The sequence below is a fragment of the Macaca thibetana genome, chromosome 2 (assembly GCF_024542745.1).
Source record: "Macaca thibetana thibetana isolate TM-01 chromosome 2, ASM2454274v1, whole genome shotgun sequence".
In the NCBI taxonomy this organism is placed as follows: domain Eukaryota; kingdom Metazoa; phylum Chordata; class Mammalia; order Primates; family Cercopithecidae; genus Macaca; species Macaca thibetana.
In genome coordinates this window covers 89,518,441-89,534,605 of record NC_065579.1, presented here as the reverse complement: position 1 = coordinate 89,534,605, position 16,165 = coordinate 89,518,441, and the positions used below count along the sequence as shown (strand labels likewise).

General features: G+C 41.8%; 1 protein-coding gene across 3 annotated transcripts in view; it reads right to left on the bottom strand.

Annotated features, from left to right (window-relative positions):
* SENP2 (SUMO specific peptidase 2) overlaps positions 1-16,165 on the bottom strand; it is a 44,131-nt gene that overhangs the window by 26,562 nt on the left and 1,404 nt on the right. For 2 of the 3 annotated variants that reach the window (XM_050780246.1, XM_050780247.1), the window contains exons 2-5: positions 13,532-13,587; positions 5,205-5,338; positions 4,410-4,476; positions 2,558-2,648 (exon numbers count right to left, since the gene is read on the bottom strand). In XM_050780246.1, the coding sequence (XP_050636203.1) occupies positions 2,558-2,648; positions 4,410-4,476; positions 5,205-5,338; positions 13,532-13,587 (348 nt within the window). The remainder of the gene's footprint in view (positions 1-2,557; positions 2,649-4,409; positions 4,477-5,204; positions 5,339-13,531; positions 13,588-16,165) is intronic. The other variant, XM_050780248.1, reaches the window with a different exon arrangement.

Below are 16,165 nucleotides of genomic sequence, written 5' to 3'. Positions count from 1 at the left end.
TTCAGTTTAACCAGTCTTTCTCATAATAGACTCATAAAGTCTATCGTTTTTGCAGGAATGCTGCATTTAGTGATGATGTCTTTCTCAGGACAATACATGTGAATGCCATGATGTCAGTTTGTCCAACTGCTGGCAATTTCACTTTGATCTCTTGGTTAAGGTGGTGTCAGTTGTGCTTCTCCACTTTATTTTTCCCTTTGTAATTAATAAATAATGTGGGCTGGGCGTGGTGGCTCATGCCTGTAATTCCAGCACTTTGGGAGGCCGAGGCGGGTGGATCACCTGAGGTCAGGACTTCGAGACCAGCCTGGCCAACATAGTGAAACCCTGTCTCTACTAAAAATACAAAATTAGCTGGGCATGGTGGCGCGTCCCTGTAATCCCTGCTACTCAGGAGGCTGAGGCAGGACAATCGCTTGAACCTGGGAGGCAGAGGTTGCAGTGAGCTGAGATCATGCCACTGAACTCCAGCCTGGGTGACAGAGCGAGACTCCATCTCAAAAAAAAAAAAGTAATGTGAAAGGAGATATTTTGAGTTTATGTAAATTTCACTGCCTCATCAAACTTTTTTTTTTTTTTTTTTTTTTGAGACAGAGTCTCACTGTCTCCTAGGCTGGAATGCAGTGATGTAATCTCAGCTCACTGCAACCTCTGCCTCCGGGTTCAAGCAATTCTACTGCCTTAGCCTCCTGAGTAGCTGGGATTACAAGTGCGTGCCGCCACATCTAGTTAATTTTTCTATTTTTAGTAAAGACGGGATGTCACCATGTTTGGCCAGGCTGCAAACTTATTTACTAGTTTTTGGCTCAATTGATGATTCCTGCCCATATCAGTTACTACCATGACAGTTACAAAATGGTGATTTTCTAATTCTATCATTCCTTCCACACTTATTAGTTGGCATTCTACTATAAAGATCTTTCCCTCCCCAACCATATATATTTATTTATTAGCATCTGAGTCCCTGTCTTTATTCATTTTGATGTTTAAATTATCCCATCTGGCCAGTGAAAGCCCCTTCGAAATCTCCTCCTCTGTCAGGGTGGCATGCCCCAGTTTTTGAACACTCCTTTACTTGCTGGCACAAGATGTTCAGACTCACTTTATACTTTCCTTCCTAGCCCTACACTCAACCATTACTCCACTCCAGAGGGCGCTAGTTTTTAGCTCCTCATCCCTATATATAAGTGGATAGCCAAGGAGTACCAAGTATCTGAATAAAGACTAACCTGAAAGATCAGACCAAAATAAACAAACAGGGAGAGGGCACAAACCAGAAGGGAGCACTCAAAACATATTTTAAATAATAAACAGCTTTAGAGAGATAAGGAAAGATTTTGCATCCTTATAAGAACAAGATGCTTAGAGAAAGAAAAAAAATATTGGGAATAGGCAGGGGGAGAACTTTTCTAACTTAAAAACTGAGTCAAAAAAGAATTAGTAAAAAATGTTTTTAAAAAGAGCAAGAAGGCCGGGCACAATGGCTCACACCTGTAATCCCAGCACCTTGAGAGGCTGAGGTGGGCGGATCACCTAAGGTCAGGAGTTTGAGACTGGCCTGGCCAACATGGTGAAACTCTGTCTCTACTAAAAATGCGAAAAATAGCTGGGAGTGGTGGCGTGCCCCTGTAATCCCAGCTACTCGAGAGGCTCAGAATTGCTTGAACCCGGGAGGCAGAGGCTGCAGTGAGCCGAGACTATGCCACCGAACTGCCTGGGTGACAGAGGGAGACCCCATCTCAAAAAAAAAAAAAAAAAAAAAAAAAAAAAAAGCAAGAACAACAGAAGGAGAGAATGTATGGGAAAATTAGATAAATCCAGAAAGTCTAATGTCCAAGCAATAAAAATTCTACAAAGATATAGAAACAGGAGGGAAGAAAACTATTAATAATAACATTTCACAGAATTGATGGCTATGACCACTGTATGAAAACTAACCAGGCCATGTACACTTATAATTTCAGCACTCTTCTGTATGCATAATTATATTTTTAAGTTGAGAATAAAATAAGTGACAAGTCTTTCTAAAACAGTTTTCAAAATCAGATGCTATGGGCATATAATACAGTAGAAAATGTAAGGCCGGGCGCGGTAGCTCACATCTGTAATCCCAGCACTTTGGGAGGCCAAGGCAGGCGGATCACCTGAGGTCAGGAGTTCGAGACCAGCCTGGCCAACATGGTGAAACCCCGTCTCTACTAAAAATACAAAAATTAGCCGGGCATGGTTGTGGGGGGCACCTGTAATCCCAGCTACTCAAGAGGCTGAGGCAGGAGAATTGCTTGAACCCGGAAGGCAGAGGTCACAGTGAGCCAAGATTGCACCAATGCACTCCAGCCTGGGCGACAGAGCAAAACTCCATCTCAAAAAAAAAAAAGAAAATATAACACACACCTAAGCTCAAGTCTCTCACTGGCTGCATGACATTCAGCAAGTTACTAACCTCAGAGTACTTAGTAGGACTACATAATAGAACAAAAGTGAGACTGCCTAGCAAGAATGAGCACCTAATAAATGCTAAGTTTCCATTTACAGAAAGACAGAATTTAACACTTACCCAAAGGAAGGCAGGACTCTGCGTGGCTGATCTCGGGTTACTGTCACTCTGATCTTTGGATAGTCACTTATTCCATTAGGAGACTTATTACCTATTTAAAAAATGCATTTGTAATTGCGAAATGAAAAATCACCTGCAAACAGTCTGCATAAGGAAAGAAAAAAAATCTGTGAGCAACCTACATCATAGAGCTAAATAAACACCTTGTTTTTCAATTTCTATTAAGAGCACAGGAGTCAAGCACAAATTTTGTAGAAGTTAAAGGAAAGCAATAGGGCTTAGTTTGTTTTTGATCTCAGACAGGTAATAACAGAATTCACTAGCAGGCTTTGCTTATTTTGCTTGATGGAACTATTAAGAGGCCATGAAGAACTCAAAGATTATAACTCTCTGTAATCTAATCAACTGGAGTAAACTGTTCAAATTCAAACCAGCCATATGTTTGGCTGGTAACATACCTAAAATATGAAAAATTCTGAATTCCTAAGCACATCTCGCTCCCAGGGGTTGCAGATAAAGAGATTGTGGACCTCTTTACACAAGAAACCTGCCCTAGGAATACATGGGCTTCTCTGATTAGACTACACAAAACCCACAGAAACACAGTAGTGCCAGCATCTAGAGGCACAAGATAAATCTACCATCCCTCACATATGTCAATTTTAATGGTAAACAACTCTAAACAAATATTCCAAACAGATGATAAAATTCAATTTCTATTAATTTTCTAAATAAAATAAAAGGCTTCAAAGAAATATCATCTTTGGGCCGGGCGCTGTGGCTCACACCTGTAATCCCAGCACTTTGGGAGGCCAAGGTGGGCAGATCACCTGAGGTCAGGAGTTCAAGATCAGCCTGACCAACATGGAGAAACCCCGTCTCTACTTCTAAAAATACAAAATTAGCCAGGGTGGTAGTGCATGCCTGTAATCCCAGCCACTCAGGAGGCTGAGGCAGGAGAATCGCTTGAACCCGGGAGGCAGAGGTTGCAGTGACCCGAGATAGCACCATTGCTCTCCAGCCTGTGCGACAAGAGCGAAACTCCATCTCAAAAAAAAAAGAAAAAAAAATATCATCTTTGTTCCAAGATTTTAGGAGCTAGCTTCTCAGACATAGGGGTATGTATTTATTCTCCTTTGCTTTTCTCTACCCCTAGAGGTACTTTTTAAAAAAGTTTGAAAAGCACAACTCTAAGTCTTCTATCATTTTCTTAACTTCTTCCACTTTTGAATTTTAAACCTACAACTTCTCTAAGCTCATTTTCCCTAACTTCCTTCCCTTCCAGTTTTACAAGCCTACCTGAGTGGCAGACATCACAACTATTTTGCAGGATTCTGGCTTCTTCCTACTTTTCCCCACCACAGCATTTTGTATAGTGCATATATACAATAATGACAATTCAACTTTAAGATCTAAGGATGACATGGAAGTCCCTAGTCGATAAAACTGTGATAACTGGGAACCTAAGGCTGCTCCCCAACTAGATGATGAACTCTTAAAGGACAGGAATAAGGTTTTATTATTTTGTTATTCTTGATAACTTAGCTCAGGACCTGGCACAGAGTAAGTTCTCAGGAAATGTTTTTGCTTTTTTCTTTTTTTTTAAATGAATGAACCTTTTTAATATGACCTTGATCTAAGTCACATTGAGGACACTGATAATACAAACAAAAAACAACAGTAAATTGAAAGACAACAATTCTGAAGAAAAGCTATTTGCTTTTTAGAACAGTAGAAAGAATGTCTTTCTCATCCCAATCCAAATCAGTGTTTTCCTTTCATATTTTCAAAATGTAGGAAAAAATGGGCAGAAGGAGGTAGGGGGGAACAGAAATATTTTTGACCACCTCACCCAGTTTCAGCATGTTGTTCCAGGATCCAGAACCTGTCAGTTCACAAGATGAAGAGTTCGAAAATACCTTAAAATCAAACATAATCACTTCTGTAGCATCTCAATTTTGTTATCTAAGTAAGTTTCTATTATGAAAACATAACTTTTTCTTAGGTAGCTCACAGAAGAGATACCATCAATAAGACCTAAGGTTTAATTTGTCAAGACTCACAAAATGATGTAGAAATAACAATTCCAAGGCCAGGCGCAGTGGCTCACGCCTGTAATCCCAGCACTTTGGGAGGCTGAGGAGGGCGGATCACAAGGTCAGGAGTTCCGAGACCAACCTGACCAATATGGTGAAACCCCGTCTCTGCTAAAAATACAAAAATCAGCCAGGAATGGTGGTGGGTGCCTGTAGTCCCAGCCACTTGGGAGGCTGAGGCAGGAGAATTGCTTGAACCCGGGAGGTGGAGATTGCAGTGAGCCAAGATCATGCCACTGCACTCCAGCCTGGAAGACAAAGCCAGACTCTGTCTCAAAAAAAATAAAATAAAATAAAATAACAATTCCAGTTTCTTTGTACAAACTTAAATAAGAAGGCATATGTAATAATATTTAGCTCCTTACAAACACGTTTTAAATGTTCAATGTATTAACCTTTAATTTCTTGGCCTTTATATCACAGCTAATAAAGATACAAGTATTTCTGGAAAAATGTAATTGTATACATTAACTCTCAAACAGATAATTGTCTAAAATGTAATGATGAAGTATAAAGATCAGTATTCCTAATGGAGTCTCATCCCCACTGACCTCTCCTGAAGGGGCCACATTCCGTGTTCCATTACAAGCAGAAGTTACCATGGGCTTTGTGGTCAGCTGGAATGGGAATCCAAATAAGCTGGCAGCATTGTAGAGACTGTTTTTCACTTGGTGAATAAAGCAATCTAGAAAGTTTTAACAAACTGTAAATATAGAGTAATAAACTTCCAGCAAAAAAATAAAACGATATTTTAGAAAGAGCCTCTCTCAATTTTTATTAAAAGTTCTATTGGCTGGGTGTGGTGCTCACACCTGTAATCCCAACACTTTGGGAGGCTAAGGTGGGAGGATGGCTTGAGCCCAGGAGCTCGAAACCAGCTTGGGCCACCATAGAGAAACCCCATCTGTACAAAAAATTAGCAGGAAATGGTATTGCACGCCTGTAGTTCCAGCTACCTGGGAGGCTGAGGTGGGAGGATCACCTGAGCCCAGGAGGTTGAGGCTGCAGTAAGCTGTGATTGTGCCACTGCACTCCAGCCTGGGCAACAGAGTGAGACTCTGTCTCCAAAAACAAAAATTAAAAAAAGTCCTATTTTCAACCATTGAAATAAAAAGGTATTTATAAAAATAATCGTTTTCTAGGTCAGGTGTGGTGGCCCATGCCTGTAATCCCAGCACTTTGGGAGGCCAAGGTGGGCAGATCACCTGAGGTCGGGAGTTCAAGACCAGCCTGACTAACATGAAGAAACCCCATCTCTACTAAAAATACAAAGAATTAGCTGGGCGTGCTGGCACATCCCTATAATCCCACCTACTCAGGAGGCTGAGGCAGGAGAATCGCTTGAACCCAGGAGTCAGAGGTTGTGGTGAGCCAAGATTGCTCCACTGCACTCCAGCCTGGGCAACAAGGGTGAAACTTTGTCTCAAAAAAAAAAAAAATTAGGCCAGACTCGTGGCTCACACCTGTAATCCCAGCACTTTGGGAGACTGAGGAGGGTGGATTACTTGAGGTCAGGAGATCGAGAACATCCTGGCTAACACGGTGAAACCCCATCTCTACTGAAAATACAAAAAATTAGCCGGGCGTGGTGGTACACGACTGTAGTCCCAGCTACTCAGGAGGCTGATGTAGGAGAATCTCTTGAACCAGGGAGGCGGAGGTTGCAGTGAGCCAAGATCGCACCACTGCACTCCAGCCAGGGCGATAGAGTGAGACTCCATCTCAAAATAAATAAATAATCTTTTTCTAACTGAATAACTGGAACATCAGTATTGTAATTGTGTTTGTAAAATAAAACATCTGAACATAAAAACATAAAACCATCACTTTAGCAAATCCGTACTGATTCACACACATACACAAAATGTTCTGAAATGACAGCTGTTAAGCAATGAGTTCTCCAGGATATATAAAATAAATTTTTGCCAGGCGTGGTGGCTCACGCCTATAATCCCAACACTTTGGGAGGCTAAGGCAGATGGATCACGAGGTCAGGAGTTCAAGACCAGCTTGGCAAACATGGTGAAATCCCATCTCTAAAAAAAATACAAAAATTAGCTGGGCTCAGTGGTGTGTGCCTGTAGTCCCAGCTACTTGGCAGGCTGAGGCAGGAGAATCACTTGAACCTGGAAAGTGGAGGTTGCAGTGAGCTGAGATCGTGCCATTACACTCCAGCCTGGATGTCAGAGTGAGACTCTGTCTCACAAAAAATAAACAAAATAAATAAATAGATAAATTTTTACCACAGAGATGAGGGCATGATTAAACAACAAGGAGCATATAGCCACCAAGTATGGTGGAATTCTGTCATAGTCTCACTAGTTTGTCCTTACTTCCCAGGCAAGTAACAATGTACTGTAGTTACCCTAAACAATTATTTACTAAGCCCCTATTAAATCTTGGCTAAGTATAAAATATGCAGCTTTTTTTTTTTTTTTTTTTTTTTGAGACAGGGTCTTACTCTGTCACCCAGACTAGAGTGCAGTGGCATGATCACTACTCACTGCAGCCTCAACCTCCCGGGCTCAAGTGATCCTCCTACCTCAGTCTCCTGAGTAGCTGGGATCACAGGCATGCACCACCATGCCTGGCTAATTTTTTTTGATTTTTTGGTAGAGTCAGGGTCTCACTATATTGCCCAGGCTGGTCTGGAACTCCTGGGCTCAGATGATCCTTCTGCCACAGCCTCCCAAAGTGCTGAGATTACAGGTGTATGCCACTGCACCTGGCCTAAAATATGTAGCTTTTAAACATCTGAGATGGAACAAGACTATCCCTCTAGTGGAGATGTGTTAGAAGATCTTAGGCCGGGCACCGTGGCTAATGCCTGTAATCCTAGCACTTTGGGAGGCAGAGGCGGGCAGATCACTTGAGGTCAGAAGTTCGAGACCAGCCTGGTCAACATGGCAATATCTCGTCTCTACTAAAAATACAAAAATTGGCTGCGCACAATGGCTCACTCCTATAATCCCAGCACTTAGGGAGGCCGAGGCAGGCAGATCACTTGAGGCCAGGAGTTCAAGACCAGCCTGACCATCATGGCAAAACCATCTCTACTAAAAATACAAAAATTAGCTGGGCATCATGGCACACACCTATAATCCCAGCTACTCTGGAGGCTGAGGCAAAAGAATCGCTTGAACCCAGGAGGTGGAGGTTGCAGTGAGCCAAGATGGCACCATTGCACTCCAGTCTGGGCAACAGAGTGAGACTCCATCTCAAAAAATAAATAAATAAATAAATAAATTAAATTAGCTGGGTCTGGTGGCACGTGCCTGTAATTCCAGCTACTTGGGAGGCTAAAGCAGGAGAATCATTGGAACTGGGAAGTGGAGGTTGCAGTGAGCTGAGATCATGCCACTGCACTCCAGTATGGGTGACAGTGGGAGACCCTGTCTCAAAAAAAAAAAAAAAAAAAAAAAAAAAAAATCTCAGGCTCATCCCCTTGCCACCAAAAATAAAGGGAAAGGGTTGGTTTCAGTGCTTTCCTCACTTCCTCCTTTTATTACACTACCTCTTTCTCACTTTCTGTATATCTGATGTAAGCTTTCTACAATTTCCTATTTCCTAATTAAGGGTATTTGAAAACACTAGTTTGAGAAAAACAGAACATCACGTTAGCCAATCTGCTTTAGAGAAAGATAGACTGCAATGGTAGCTTTTAAGCAGTGCTCCAGAACATGTAAAATACTTTCCAGAAACACAGGGGAATAACAAACAAAAGAGAAAAAGTAATGGCCAGGTAAAGCACAATCCAATTTGAGTAATTTGCTAATAGTTATAAGTACCAAACGATGCAAACAGTTGTTTTTCATTTTAGGAATCACAGAGAATTCCAGGTTATCCCCCTCTAATGCTGCTGAGAGATATTACACACTCTGCTGTGCTTTACAAGGAGGAGAAAAAGAGCTTTAGCGATTGATGCTTAACCACAGTCATCCAGACCCTAGAGGACAAGAGTACTCTTGGTAACACAGCAAATTGTGGCTACTAAACAATATCATAATATTTGTTTTCCTATGAGTGTTATCAAAATCTGGATATGTCCCTGAGATTATGTCAAAAGATCTCACTGATTTTTTTAAAAAACAGAAGGCCTGCCTCATCTGTAAAATGGGGAAAAGATCACCTTACTTTTCTGAGACTGAACTACATAGATCTCTTAAAATCCCTTTCACCTTTAAGGTCATGAGCCTGAGCCAGGTACGGTGGCTTATTTAATCCTAGCACTTTGGGAGGCCAAAGTGGGTGGATCACTTGAGGTCAGGAGTTTGAGACCAGCCTGGCCAACATAGTGAAACCCTGTCTCTACTAAAATACAAAAATTAGCTGCACTTTGGGAGGCCATGGTAGGTGGCTCACTTGAGGTCAGGAGTTCGAGACCAGTCTGGCCAATATGGTGAAACCCCATCTCTACTAAAATACAAAAATTAGCTGGGCGTGGTGGTACACACCTGTAATCCCAGCTACTCAGGAGGCTGAGGCAGGAGAATCGCTTGAACCTGGGAGGTGGAGGTTGCAGTGAACCGAGATTGTGCCACTGCACTCCAGCCTGGGTGACACAGCGAGACTCCGTCTCAAAAAAAAAAAAAAAAAAAGATCATGAGCCTGAAATTCTGAGGTCTTCTTTTACCCTTGCTTTGCTTTTTTTTCTCTCAAAAGCAACCAGTGGAGTTGTACTGTCCAACACAATAGCTAGTAGCCAGATATGGTTACCTAACTTAAAATTTTATTAGAATCAAATAAAATTTAAAATTCAATTCCTCAATTGAACTAGCCACATTTCGAGTGCCCAACAGTCATCACTGCAGAAGTTCTCTTGGACAGCACTCTACAGACCTTTACAAACTCTGCTACCCACTGCCTACCCTTTGGCTTAGATTTCCTTCTACAATTTGCCATTCAGAAAATCTTACTACACAAGTTTGCATTTTCGACATTAGTTTACTTTTTAATTAAAAAAAAAAAAGTAAATCATACTACATATTTAATGGGAATGATGTAATAAGTGATCCTTAACACAGAAGTCCATAAAACAGAGGATTATCCTAAATAATTCAATCAGAAACCTTCTGTAACACCAAAGTTTGTGTTCTTGGTTTGTTTGTTTTTTTTAACCACATCCAAGTACGAGCTATTTATATTTTTCTTTAAAACTGACTTCCTTTTTTGGCTTTAAAAAAAGATAATTTTAAATTACTACTGCATATGTAAAGCCAACATCACCTGCCTTATAAAGAAATGAAAACACAGCCCGGTGCGGTGGCTCACACCTGTAATACCAGCACTTTGGGAGGCCGAGGTGGGCGGATCACTTGAGGTCAAGAGTTCAAGACCAGTGTGGCCAACACGGTGAAACCCTGTCTCCATTAAAAATACAAAAATTGGCCGGGCGCGGTGGCTCAAGCCTGTAATCCCAGCACTTTGGGAGGCCGAGACGGGTGGATCACGAGGTCAGAAGATCGAGACCATCCTGGCTAACACGGTGAAACCCCGTCTCTACTAAAAAAAAAAAATACAAAAAACTAGCCGGGCGAGGTGGCAGGCGCCTGTAGTCCCAGCTACTCGGGAGGCTGAGGCAGGAGAATGGCGTGAACCCGGGAGGCGGGGCTTGCAGTGAGCTGAGATCCGGCCACTGCACTCCAGCCTGGGTGACAGAGCAAGACTCCGTCTCAAAAAAAAAAAAAAAAAAAAAAAAAAAAAAAAAAAAAAAAAAAAAAAAAAAAAATACAAAAATTAGCCGGGCATAGTGGCAGGTGCCTGTAATCCCAGCTACTGGGGAGGCTGAGGCAGGAGAATCGCTTGAACCTGGGAGGCGGAGGTTGCAATGAGCCAAGATCGTGCCATTGCACTCCAGCCTGGGCAATGAGAGCGAAACTCCATCTCAAAAAAAAAAAAAAAAGAAAAAAGAAATGAAAACACAATAATACTAAGTTCTAGTTGGGCCTGTTAAAAAAATGAGAGATTAGCGTATATTAGGCAAGTATTGAAGATATACTAGCATTAAATCAAGATTTTCTGTTTGAAATAAACAGGATGTGAGCACCTCAAATAAATAACTGAAAAGGATACACCCTTCTTTTTTTTTTTTGGATACACCTTTCTTAATACATAATCACAATTCAAATGTTACACAATACTGTGAATGTGGAATCCCCTAAAATCATTTCCTAAATTGGTATCTATCCTGTGCTTTGGGAAATGCTGTTCTAATGAATTTAGTATAAATTCCTGTCATTTGAAAATGCTTGGCCGGGTATGGTGGTTTGCGCCTGTAATCCCAGCATTTTGGAAAGCCAAGGTGAGAGGATCACTTAAGCCCTGGAGTTCGAGATCAGCCTGAGCAATATAGCAAGATGCTTTCTCCATTAAAAAACAAAACAAAACAAAACGATAATTTGATCTACCTGTCTTCAGCCATTTTTTTTCCCGAGCTCTATTCGCTATTTCTTGAATTTACACAACTTTCCCATACTGTTCCCTCTGCCTGGAATATTTTTCCTTCCTATTGCTCTCCTTTGATATCCTATCCACCCTTCAAAACCTGGGCTAACATACTAACTCATACTAACTCCAGCAAACATTTACTGAGACTCCATGAGATGAAAATTGGATAGGATTTTGTTACTACCTTTTTTTTAAATTTTTTATCATATTTTCATTGACATTAGCATTATTATGTGCTTGTCTTATACCCCTACCATATAATCATGTAAGGTCCTTAAAAATGGAAACCCAGGCCGGGTGCAGTAGCTTATGCCTGTAATGCTAGCACTTTGGGAGGCCAAGGCAGGTGGATCACTTGAGGTCAGGAGCTTGAGACCAGCCTGGCCAAGATGGCGAAACCCTGTCCCTACTAAAAATAAAAAAATTAGCCGGGCGTGGTGGTGGGCACCTGTAGTCTCAGCTACTTGGGAGGCTGAGGCAGGGGAATCACTTGAACCCGGGAGGTGGAGGTTGCAGTGGGCCAAGATTGTGCCATTGCACTCCAGCCTGAGCAACAGAGCAAGACTCCATCTAAAAAAAAAAAATGGAGACCCTGTCTTACTAATTTTTGTATTTTCTGTAAAACCTAACACATTGGTTAGCACTGAGACATGTTCAATAAGTACTTGCTGAATTTAAACAAAATATTAACACAAATATGTCCACACTCAGTTACCACATCTGGAGGTAGACCCAAATTTATCAACATTTTTGAGAAGAATATATTATTATAGTATTTTATTATGCCTTTTTTCCTTTAATCTACTTTTATTTTCTTTATCCATTCACATATACTGAAGTATAAGACTTGGCTGGGCACAGTGGCTTATATCCATAATCCTAGCTCTTTGGAAGGCCAGGAGTTCCGAGATCAGTCCGGGCAACATACAGAGACCCAGTATCTACATATAAAATAATCTTCCAGGTGTAGTGGTACCTGCCTGTAGTCCCAGCTACTCAGGAAACTGAGGCAGGAGGATCGCATGAGCCCAGGAGTTTGAGGCTGCAGTGAGCTACGATCGTGCCACTGCACTGCACTGAAGCCTGGGCAACAGAGTGACACCCTTGCCTCTTACAAAATTTAAAAAAAAACAAAAACTGTTGATGACAAGATCAAGACAGAGCAAGAGCCTGTCTCAAAAAAAAAAAAAAAAAAAAAAAAAAGGAAAGAAAAAGAAAAGAAAAATATTACCGCTTCCTAAAGATAGGAATATTCTTTCAAAATGCCACTGCTGCCTATTTTCAGCCTGGGCAATATGGCAAGACCCTGTTTCTACAAAAATATACAAAAATTAGCTAGGTGTGATAATGCGCCTGTAGGCCCAACTAACTACTTGGGATGCTGAGGTGGGAGGATCACCTGGGCCCAGGGAGGTGGAGACTGCAGTGAGCCATGATCATGCCACTGCATCCCAGCCTGGGTGACAGAATGAGACCCTGTCTCGAAAAAAAAAAAAAAAAAAAAGTAAGATGGGTTCCCTCAGCCATCTGAACTAGAGTCACCTCAGTTTGAAATATTGACAACATTTCCTCCTTAAAAATAAGAAGTATCTTCTCTTTATAGGATTTAGAATTTTAAAATGCACAGTCTGCACCTAGGCTTATTTACCTGCAAGGATTAGACAAGTCCTTGGTAACAGTAGTTACCTCTAGAAAAGATAAGGAAGGGACAGGAAAGAGACTTTCTTTCTTTGGTGTTTTTTTTTTTTTTTTTTTTGAGACGGAGTCTCGCTCTGTCACCCAGACTGGAGTGCAGTAGCAGAATCTTGGCTCACTGCAACCTTCGCCTCCCAGGTTCAAGTGATTCTCATGCCTCAGCCTCCCGAGTAGCTGTGGCTATAGGCATGCGCCACCTGGCTAATTTTTAATTTTTAGTAGAGATGGGGTTTCACCATGTTGGCCAGGTTGGTCTCAAACTCCTGATCCCAAGTGATCCTCCCACCTCAGCCTCCAAAGTGCTGGGATTAAAGGTTTGAGCCACCGCGTCCGGCCAGGAAAGAGACTTTTCTTTTTCTTGACACAGTCTTGCTCTGTCGCCCCAGGCTGGAGTGCAGTGGTACGATCTCGGCTCACAGCAACCTCCACCTCCCAGGTTCAAGTGATTCTCCTGCCTCAGTCTCCTGAGTAGCTGGGATTACAAGTGCCTGCCACCACACCCAGCTAATTTTTGTACTTTTAGTAGAGACGGGGTTTCGCCACGTTGGCCAGGCTGGTCTCAAACTCCTGACTCAGGTGATCCGCCTGCCTTGGCCTCCCAAAGTGCTAGGATTACAGGTGTGAGCCACTGCACCTGGCCAATACTTACTTTTTACCACATACTTTTTACCTTTTGAATTTTGTTCTATGCATATATTTTTCCTATTTAAAAATTTTTAAAATTTATATTCAGTACCTAATCTTGGTCTTTTGGCTGGTATTTCATCAGTGTCCACTGTAGAAAACAGAGTGCTGAAAGAGACAAAGAAAAAATATATATATATATTTATGCACACATTCATTTATGTAAACTTACTATTCATATAACACATCCCCCTTCTGTCACTTTGTCATAAAATGAGATCCAACTGATGTTTTAAAAGACAATGCTGGTGGGATGCAATGGCTCATGCCTATAATCCCAGCACTTTGGGAGGCCAAAGTGGAGGATTGCTTGAGCCTTGGAGTTTGACATCAGCCTGGGCAACAAAGTAAGACCTCATCTCTATGAAAAAATAAATAAATAAATAATTAGCCAGCGTTGGTGGTACGTGACTGTGGTCCCAGCTACACGGGAGGCTAAGACAGGAGGATCACTTAAGCCCAGGAAGTTGAGGCTGCAGTGAGCCCAGGTCATGCCACTGCACTCCAGCCTAATCAAGAGTGAGACCTTGTCTCAAAAAGAAATAAAAATAAAAATAAAAGCAAAATAAAAGAGAGAATGCTATTCTATAGTAGGTTTTTCACATTTGAAGACTTACTGCTACAGTTTCAACTATTTGAGAGAGACCCAAACTTCTTAACAAATAATAATGTGCATCTGGTTAAAGTACAAACTTAAAACTAGCCAAAGTCATTTAGCTAGTAAATGAACCCAGGTAAGAGTTTAGGGCTAGTATTTTCTCTTTTACTCTAGAAATGATTTAAAAGCAACAAACAGGCCGGGCGCGGTGGCTCAAGCCTGTAATCCCAGCACTTTGGGAGGCCAAGGCGGGTGGATCACGAGGTCAGGAAATCGAGACCATCCTGGCTAACATGGTGAAACCACGTCTCTACTAAAAATACAAAAAAAAAACTAGCCGGGCGTGGTGGCGGGTGCCTGTAGTCCCAGCTACTCGGAGGCTGAGGCGGGAGAATGGCGTGAACCCGGGAGGCGGGGCTTGCAGTGAGCCGAGATCGCGCCACTGCACTGCAGCCTGGGCGAGACAGCGAGACTCTGTCTCAAAAAAAAACCAACAAACAAACAATTTCCTTTTGAAAATGATCCCCAAAGAAAGTCATCTTTTACTTTAAGTGACAGTATTAATATGAACGGCCTTAAAAGACAATTCTTTTTTATTGTTTTTTCTTTTGTGTGTAAGGGAGTTTAAAAAAAAAAAACTTCTACAAGTTAAAAAAGACAAATCTTAATCAAGGGTTATATTTAACTTCATTTTTATCACGCAAACTATATTATGGTGGTAATAAAGAACTTTGGAATTGTGGAAAGTTTCAGGACCCAGATGTCAAGAATGGTAAAGGGTCATATCATATTACTTATCATCTCTCTGAACCCTTCTGATCAATTATATTCACACACGCCAAAAAAAAAAAAAAAAAAAAAAAGAATAGAATAAAATGAGATCCCAGGATTTTATTCAACTCAGCTTTATACATTCCAACAAGCCCTGCTGGGCTTCATTTTGACTGAAAAATGGTTTACACCAAGAAGCGTTGTTTTGGATTAAGAATGTGAACATCTGAAGTATAGTAAAAATCAAGGTTTTGATCACCAAACCATGTTCCACCGACTAGCAGGGATTCACATCAAAGACAGGACAAGGGAGAGGAAATTAGCTTTCCCTTATTCGATAAATAGGGACCAAGTGCTTATCATGCACCAGACTCTGCAAAAGGCCCCAGGGTAGAATAGACAAACACTACCCTTATATACAGTAAGCATCAGTTTAGGCACTTCACACCACATCAAATGATCATTATCAAATGATCCTCACATCAACCCTACAGAAAGATAGGAGAGAAAAATAAGGCAAAACCATGAATCTCTGGAACACATGATACAATTTAGTTAACAACCAATCTCATCAATAACCTGCATTCTCAGTCTAATGTATTAGACATCTTGTTCTCTCAAGCTCCCACAAATGAACACTTCTTCCACTTTTTTTGATATTGAGGCTTAGTTAAAAAAATGAAATTAACAGCCGGGAGCGGTAGCTCACGCCTGTCATCCCAGCCTTTGGGAGGTCGAGGCGGGTGGATCACGAGGTCAGGAGATCCAGACCATCCTGGCTAACACGGTAAAACCCCGTCTCTACTAAAAATACAAAAAATTAGGCGGGCGTGGCCGGGCGCGGTGGCCCACGCCTGTAATCCCAGCACTTTGGGAGGCCGAGGTGGGTGGATCACGAGGTCAGGAGTTCAAGACCAGCCTGGCCAAGATGGTGAAAACCCATCTCTACTAAAAAGTACCAAAAAAGTAGCTGGGTGCAGTGGCAGGAGCCTGTAATCCCAGCTACTAGGGAGGCTGAGGCAGGAGAATCGCCTGAACCCAGTGGGCAGAGGTTGCAGTGAGCCGAGATCGTGCCACTGCACTTCAGCTTGGGCAACAAAATGAGATTCTGTCTCAAAAAAAAAAAAAAAAGTTAGCTGGGTGTGGTGTTGGGCGCCTGTAGTCCCAGCTACTCGGGAGGCTGAGGCAGGAGAATGGCGCGACCTCGGGAGGCGGAGCTTGCAGTGAGTCGAGACTGCACCACTGCACTCTAGCCTGGGGGACAGAGCGAGACTCCGTCTCCGGAAAAAAAAAAAAAAAAAAAAAGAAATTAACATT